Source organism: Varroa jacobsoni, unplaced genomic scaffold, assembly GCF_002532875.2.
Source record: "Varroa jacobsoni isolate VJ856 unplaced genomic scaffold, vjacob_1.0 scaffold_152, whole genome shotgun sequence".
Taxonomy (NCBI): domain Eukaryota; kingdom Metazoa; phylum Arthropoda; class Arachnida; order Mesostigmata; family Varroidae; genus Varroa; species Varroa jacobsoni.
This window is the reverse complement of record NW_019213054.1, coordinates 6,487-15,417: the sequence shown is the minus strand read 5'-3', so window position 1 is coordinate 15,417 and position 8,931 is coordinate 6,487. Positions and strand designations below refer to the sequence as shown.

Here is an 8,931-nt window from a genome sequence, read left to right as displayed (position 1 = left end):
AATTAATTAATGACATTTCTCTCGCTATCATTACCTCAATATTGAATGTAGGCCAAATTTTCCACATGAATACGATACGAATTGCCATAGGCCAGTTCAGCTTCTAGATTGTCTCCTTAATCCTGTTTGAAGGGGACGTCCGGTGAAGCAAAGTCACTTTTGTAACAGCCAACTATCAGATATGCCACAGCGTGTGCCTTCAACATTTCTACAAATTGCCCGAAAACTGCATTGCTATCGGATAAGGGAGCATAACCAATGCCTTGTAAAGGCCTAGCGTAACTGTTCATTCACATGCAGCATCCTTCAAGAACGAGGCGTAATCACCTGCGACAAACGGGATCGGCGAAACAATGAAAAATGAAAAAGAAAGAAAGCAGCATTGATATTTATTGACAGCACGAACAAGGTAGCTTATATCTACATCAATCAGGCAGAAGCATTGTATAGATGAGCATTCAATTTCTTCGATTTTCTTGCTGGTGGCTTGAAGAAAAGTTTCCTTAATTGCTTCCAGCTCGTGTCAGACGGATCCTTTGCTATGGGATTATTTGTATCTTTTCAATTTTACTTCAACAAAGACACCACGGACGTCTCATCACACCAGCCATCATCATCATCATCATACTCTCAGATAGGCCGAGGCTAGACCTATCGCATTAGGTTCTCAAGCTATAAGAAGAGGACGTTGATTTTTTTCTCTAGAAGACTGGTCGCTTTTTCCGCGAGGCTGCTGAATAGAACCTTTTACGATAAGTGACTAACGGATCGCCCATCTACCGCATCTATTTTTCAACCGTATCGACATTCTATCACTGAGAGAAGCTTCGACACGTGCGCCTCTACGAAGGCGATGAGGCTACCTCAAAATAAAAAAGGACGAGGAAAAGCTCTTGAGGTGTCCTTCAAGGCCATCGACAACCTTTCTTCACTAGATGGAATCCTAACATTTGAAACTCTTTCACGACGAGGAAAAAACACTGAAGCAAAATAGGCCCGCTCTGTTTCTAAATGCTGCTTTGCAGTGCGGAGTATATGTAAACGCGAAAAAAATCATCTTATGCGAGACGTCATCCATGTATAGAAAATCTTATGCGACACATAAATCTCAGAGCACCTTTTGAGTTCCAGACGTTAGTGCCAGCATTATTTCCAGCAAGAATTCAAGTTCACTTTGCATCGAAAAATTCATTTTCAATTAGCTAAAGATTCTACGCACAATCTATTTTTTACGTTTAACCTGGTATCAGTTAACTATCTTCAAACCGATATGTGTGTACTCTGTTAATCTGAGTAAAGCTCTCTCTTATTCATTTGAAGGAATAAGACCTAAATCCGAAAAATATAGTGAGTAGGTACGAGTGCATGACTTCAAAAATCAGCGTTCCGATTTCGTCGCAGGGAACGGTACTAATAATGGAGCCATGACGCCTGAAGCGAATCGGTGAAAGTGTAAGCGACCAAATGGTGCCTACCTCGTTTTAATGAAAAGTACTGGCGACCGGCGAAAACGGAAACGTAATCACAACGAAGTTTGAAGGCTGCACAGACAAATCTATGGCATCATTAAATACCGAAGACAAAGTAACATTTACCGAAACGCGAAAGTGTATAAAGCAGATTGATGGGAGGCATCATCGTCGTATATCACCATAGAAATTATGTCATTTTCAATATTAGTACTGAAAATATCTGTGATTTTTGACAAACGCTTAAGATTTCACTTGCTTGTAATACTGAACATAACATTCATTTCAACGTTCCATTGAGACGCTCGAGCTAGCAACAGAAAGCACCTTAATCTTTTCTAATAACTACCAAGTCCGCTTAGCATTTGAAACCAGCGAATGTATTTTTCGTAGCTTTTTTATATTCTTTTACATGCTATATACATATTAATACTATTATCTAGTTTGTCTTCTTCGATGTTTAGCACCTTTGATGAAATCGGAATATTTTACAGATCGTAACGGCCGCATAAATACAACGAGAAGATTCGAAACTCTGAAGCAATGAAGGTGAAACAATGAGATTTATATTACTGAACCGCAAAAAAGACATGCAGTAGGTATACGTAAAATAATACGTGATCTCTAGTTAGTTATCTATAAAAACAATACGATAATCACATGTATGTTGCCGCCATCACATTTGTGTACATTGTATATATAGACGGGATCTGAGTGAAATGTATCTATTTCTTCTATTATGTAACTATTGCAGATGGACGTAACCTTGTTACGACTACCCTGACGGCAAGCTAAGGTACAGCCTATCTCCTCGTTGTAACTACGTGAGTTTGAATACCGTGTCTCGCTCTTGAGACGTGTTTACATCCACACTCAGTTAATCGTACTTGAGTTAACCACCAGTCATCATCCGCGATACGATAAGTGAAGATACTAATTTTGTACACCGCCGATCAATCTCCAGCTTTTTCTTTTGTTCAAGGAGGCCCACATTGCTATTTTTTCCAACTGAATTTATATACTGGTATTCATAGCTGATTTTCTCCCTGAAAACGAGCTAAAAAATAATTAGTAGCTGAAAAAGGGACCTACATTATGGGGTAAACTGCTCCCAGATGCTCTTTTTAGAATGTCCATTACATACATATCTACGCGGCCATTCTACTACTTGGATGGTTTCTCGTCATATCTGCCCACCTGGAAGAATAAAGAAAATATTCTTCATTCGGTAGTTGTGTTTTTGATAGCTAATTATAGGTAGATTCTTTCACTGTTTCACCGCAATTCATCATATTCCACCACCGTCACTATCTGAAAACAGCGCTCACTATTGTGCGGTCCTGAAAAGCATATGTTTAACAAAGCCTCATCAATTACAGCTTTGAACGTTACGAAGATACGGTTGATGACGTAATCGTCACTGAACATAGATACGGCCGTATTTTGCGAACTGACATTCTAGCCTCATAGAGTACGTGTTAACTTCGAAGGTCGTTGTCTGAGAAGAGTACATCAAACGCTTTTGTAGTTCCGCGCAAATGTTTCAGCTAGGACACAATGTATTGATAGCTTATCTTTAATACATAATAAATTTTTGGTAAAAGTTTTGCTCTTCAAAGCCAACTGCGTAAAAGTGACATCAAGAAGCGCGACGATGAGACAAATACTACTTGTTTATTATCTGTTCCAGAAGGTATTATATATATCGTAATTGTTTGTCTCATCTACGTATATAATTCTGGAAACGACTCACAAATACTAGATAATGTATGTGAATAAAAAAAAGCTGTACTTATATATATATGTTCGGCCGAGAACGCCGCATCAGAGATCTTTACTTAAGCCATTAGTTGAAATGTAAATGGTAGTTACATAGTGCAACTTCATCACGGTTAACAATTACTATCTTCCAAGGATACTTCCCACTTGAAACACTGAATGAACAAGCTGTTTCGACATTATATGACGTCTACGAGCAGAGATTTCTAAAAATGGGACTTGTCTGATAAATCAGAAACGAAAATGCATCACATAAATCGCCCAAGATCTAAAGCAGACTACCTGTTGGACCCTACATTGGTGCAGTATTCCGTGGTTTGCCTGCTCTAAGCATTTAATAATTATCTAGACACAACATTAAATATGAATAGAGCTAATGTTAATTTTACTGGTTGTTTTGCGATAGGGTCACCCGTAAAACGATTCGTGCTAACCTATATAAGCTTTCAAAATTTCCCTTCCATTTATTCTACGTTTCTACTGTGCCTTGCGAAAAATCTTGCAGTGTTTCTCTGTAATTCGCTATTTTGTATACTACGCTCCTCCGTTTAAGTTTTTCTTGGCAAACTTGAGCTGTACCAATAGACTTCTCTAATCAAACCGATAACGCTAAGCTATGTTCTTTAAGTGCAATGTCGATCGTAGGAAGTCATGACTCGCAAATAACCGTAGAAAAAGAACTAAAAGAAAATCTTATAACTCAGTCTTCCAACGCAACCAACGCAGGCTGCTGATTGCTGTTCGGACCAGGAAAGTTGGCTATCCGTTTGACGACAATGTTCCAATAAAGCACTTAAATCTATAAGGATTTCGTCAACTTGCCAGACACTCACTATGCCCATTTCTTCCTTAAGCACGACTGGCTGTTGACCTATCTGTTGCAGTGATTTGGAGCGCAATCTTGAATGAATCTACTTTATTTACCCTGAAAAAACGTGACTTCGATAAATTGGCGATTCTTTTTTTCAGTTTTAATATTGCTCTTTTCCTAAAGTATCTCACTGTGAGACGCAAACTCTTAATCCACCTACTTACGCGTCGAAATGAGTAATTTTTTCGAATCCTAACCTGTTTTGGTGTTTTCGATGGCCAACTCATTAAGGCCGGAATAACTTGTCCAGTTAGAAATTAGCAAAAAAAAACGAGACATAAAAAATTACAAACTCGATAAGGAGCTATCATGGACGTGATAAATGACGGCCTAGTCTGATTTACTCCACTGTGCCAGACTGCCACTGTTACTTCTTCACCCTGAAACGACTTTCGTCTGTACTCTTAGCATTTCGCTAGTCGCCTTACGCGTTTCTGCCTTTCTGGTGCAGCCACGAGCGTCCTGTATCATCCACCTACTAACGTACTTTATGTCTTCTCGCCCGCGAATTTCAAGTGAGAGGGAAGCTATTATGATAGTGTCGGACGACATACGGTAGTGATATCGCATTTCGGTAACGGCAACGGTGAAACAGTCACGCCGAAGCGGTCTTAACGCCAGGTTGATGCGCCTAATTTGCCTCCTGAGGGAGATAATAGCGGCGTCGGTGGAGCTACACCTATCAGCTAGCGAATCCTATCGTTGTTCTACACTCTGCTTACCCAGTAGTCCTTTCGCTGGCTGTCAAAATGAATACTCGAGTTATCTTACCGGCGTTCGCGATTATCGCTAGTAAGTGTTCTACCGGCCGATCAACGCCGTGACTTTTGGTCAATAGGCGTGTTCGAGTCGGCACGCTAATCCCGCAGCCAAATGAAATCGGAATAGTATCTATAGATTACGGGCAAAGATGCATTCGTACTCATAGGCGTCTGTTTATGTTTTATGTGGCCCCGCAATGATACGCCTTAGTAAAGGATAAAAGCACGACGATTACAATACCGTATCTCAGTGTGCTAGAGTCGTGCTTACTGTTCCAGAACCGTCACTACTGTCACCGTGCTTAGGATTTAGCTGACGAGCGAAGAACGAAATGCGCAACCGCTGGAATATCGTTAATTGTTTTTATCATTTAGTTAAACTGTTAGAACGGTGTACACAAATATAAATAGGATCTTATTCGACCTATTTTCGCTGCATGTATCAACGTCGTGTTTCGAAAAAGACTATTTTGATTTGGAATATGAAATTATTAAGTTAGATAAGGACACAGGTCCCATGGGACCAGCCAGTTAGACTAACCACAAACGCATTATCATTTACTCCGATCTCTCTCCAATACAAAACACAATTAATTTTCCTTTCTCTAATTTCCCTTCGATTCAATAAGTTTTCGCCAAGTAATTGACACTGAGATACTATGCCGTTTGTCCTCTCATGTTACAGTCATCATCGTGTTTATTGCCATGCTTGGCGCCAGCAGCGGACGGGGCGCACGGCTCGAAGCTTCCATACCTAAAGGAAACTTAACCACTGAGCAGTCAGCGAATCACCTATCACCTGTACCTCCAAAACTCATCCACGTTGCCTTGCTCTTCCGTCATACGGTTCGCGCACCGCGACTTTTACCAATAAGTGACCCTCTACTCCGGTTGGAATCCTTTCCGCGTGGCCTAGTACGGAGTACACGTAAAGGACTTCAAGCCGCCCGCAATACGTCGCTCATCTGGAAAGACTGGTACAAAAACTTCCTCACTGGTATGCATTAGATCTACCTATTTGCGCAGAAAATTCTCCTATGCAAGCAAGGGATCTGGCCGCCGTTGCAAGACCTCTATAGCTATCGCTGAAAACCCCCCTTTATTGTCCAAGAAACGTAACAGCCTTTCGAACGGCTAGGCCCGCTCGTTATTATAATTAGTTAACAAAACCCATTGCAAAATTCGTAAATGTGTGATACTAAGACCGCATCATTGGATTGCAAAAGCATCTCATCAGTCGAGACTTGTGACGGCATCTTGAGTAAAGTCAAATTGAGCTGCAATACAACCCACACACGATATATAAGAGACGATGTGATACTTCGCATGTAGGTAAATATTAGACAATATTTAGCATTCGACCTTTTAGCTCGCTGCAAGATCTCAATATATAGTACGCAACAGAACTTTTAGCAGAGGTTTTTTAGCGGCCCCATTTACTGCTGTAGCCGCCTTGTAAAGAATAGCCACCAACACGCCGGCCCAAACATCTAGTAGAGATATTTAGATAAAATTCTGACTTACATCGTTAGTCCAACTATTTTCAGTTGCTCATATATAAAAACTAAACCAAAAACAGCTCCAGTCCACTAACGATACTGTTATCAGTTGTATAACGGTGTACTATAACTGACAGGTCATAAAATATATTCCTAGTTTGCTCTTATTTACCTGCCTTGCCATGCTACTTGGCCACGCCAAGTTTTCATTATATATGTCTTGATGAGACGATTGATATACGTAGGTAGTTTGACCTTTAACAGGCCCGCTGCAAGCGCCAGAAACGTGGTAAGCAGACTAAACTATTACGTGTTTTATGTCGCTAACGTTAAACATCTATTCTAAGTAGAGCCTCACTAGTTGAGTAATATTTATGACGTGCCCTTGTTGGCCCGATGTATTTTGGTAATGCAAATTCTCTACAAGGTATTTTCTGACTAAAGTGATTTTAGCGCTACAGTTATAACGGTTTAGTGTATGAAACACTGAGTTCCAATAGCAATTGAAAATGCTATCCGAGAATAGAATTCAAAATCATCTAGGCAAATTAGTACACTGTGAGACGGGTCAAACCCTATATCAACAGTGTTTTCAACAACAAAATCGTTTGTATACGAGTTTTAGCTCATTAAAATGAACGATTTTTCTTAGTCTAATGAGGTGGATGGCTTTCCTTCAGGCAACCCAAACGAGGTTTTCGCACGCAGCTCACAAGCCGAACGATGCTATGAGACACTCGCCATGGTACTGCATTCATGGTATCCCTCACCTGATGACCTTCCTCTCAGCCAAGTGGCAATCCGAATGCCCCCACGTGGCACGGACAAATACGTAGAGAACTGCGGTCAAATGGCGTACACAGCTCGCCATTACAACCCACAACATCCAATTCCGCACGAAATTGCCAAGGAAGAAAACTTCTACACAGTTGGCCAGTACGTCGATTTCCTCAGAAACATGGTAAGGGTAAAAAAAACTGAAAGAATTAGAGATTTATTAGACCTTTTTTTTTCTTTTATTTCTCTGATTGAGGGTTCACTTGAAATTACCAAAACCTCTTTTCCAATCATCGCCCTAATCGGCGTCCTATACAGCAGAGATTGATACTCAAGCATTGAAGTATCTCAGAATACGTAACTACATGTATTTTTCGAAAGCCCGTAAAAAATAAATACCGGATTATCGTGTTGTCGTCACTTTAGTAATACATGCGATTATGCAAATCTAGCTAGTATTAGGTTCTCCACGGGCAAGTAATTGTCCTTTTTGCCCTCTACGCTTGTATCCCAACCCTCAACTTATTATTCATGCAGCTTGACCAGTAACTTCTATGCAGATAACCCTTTATTGAATACAGATTCTTCACTGCACCATTGTGAGTACCTTGCGTCTCGCAGAGAACGGTTTAAAGGGATATCGAAGGTTGTTTTGTCGACTCTTTGTATGTAATGCCCTTAATCGATTCAGCAAAGTCAGGCTGTTTCGCCCTGCCTATGTCTACCACTTCGTCTCAAGTACGGCTTAATCTCTAGACCGGCTACAGAAACAATGGTCATGACAAGATCTAAATTTTCCAGTTTTTCCCTACTTAAGGACACTGATTCTGACATCCTCTATTTGTGGAATAAACTGGCGGCCAGTTACAGCCCCAAGGGCTAACAATCATAGAGCATACAAAGGTGAATATACGTCACGTAGTTATAAGGTGGCCGTATCAACGATGTCATGATGTGTCGTATAGTAAGAAATGAGTCTATTTTCATTAATGCTACCAAGTCATTTGTCAACACCAGACGGTAGAATGTCTCATGCCTTTTCATTATTCTGGTTGGATTTATTTGTGGTGAGCGAATACATATGTACTCTATACTCTGAAAACGCTCAAGTTTGCCCTACTTATTTTGATTGGCTACTAATTCGCTACTTCAGATTTAGTGGTTTCGATAAACAGTATCCCCATTAGAATTTAGATGTGCATGTTTATTACCATTGGATGTCTAAGGACAGTTACCTGTTCAGAGTTAAACCTCAAGAATGATTAGGCCTCATCCAGCCACAGCCTGAAATTTCGTTAACAGATATGCGTCCGCAACTGTTTTAACGTGGTGTACAGTAAGTGCGTTGCATCCTTCCTGTAATGTGAAAGTGGGCGCTCAAAAAAAAATACCTCCTGACCTCAAAAGACACCACTGCCACCTTCTGTATTTTGCCAATGGTCCTGTGGTCCCAGGACACGGACACATCTCTGATACCCAATATTTATTAATGAAATATGATTTTAATGAAAGTAACTGCATTTCAAGTTGAGTTTAGTAGTCACCATATTTGTAGTTTCTACGGTAGCAGCATATGTAAAAATGTACTTAGAGTCTTTTGCATGAAAAGGCCTAAATTTTGCTATGCCTGCTGATGTTGCGCAGTTCCTCAACTCGTCGGGACTCTTTAAAAAACATTAAGGGAATAAACCACGCCCTCCATTACACTGTACACGACTACGTCATCTCATATGTACACACAGCGAGTTTCGTCTCGCGGCTGACTACTCTCGGAA

At 40.5% G+C, this 8,931-nt stretch overlaps 1 protein-coding gene across 2 annotated transcripts in view; it reads left to right on the top strand.

Annotated features, from left to right (window-relative positions):
* Nucleotides 1-4,697: 4,697 nt before the first annotated feature.
* The window catches only part of LOC111269806 (prostatic acid phosphatase), a 6,742-nt gene continuing 2,508 nt past the window's right edge, over nt 4,698-8,931 (top strand). The window contains exons 1-3 of one of the 2 annotated variants that reach the window (XM_022849650.2): nt 4,698-4,911; nt 5,566-5,877; nt 7,060-7,340. In XM_022849650.2, the coding sequence (XP_022705385.1) occupies nt 4,869-4,911; nt 5,566-5,877; nt 7,060-7,340 (636 nt within the window). In that variant the 5' untranslated portion in view covers nt 4,698-4,868. Of the gene's footprint in view, nt 4,912-5,095; nt 5,241-5,565; nt 5,878-7,059; nt 7,341-8,931 lie in introns of those variants that run through there. The other variant, XM_022849660.2, reaches the window with a different exon arrangement.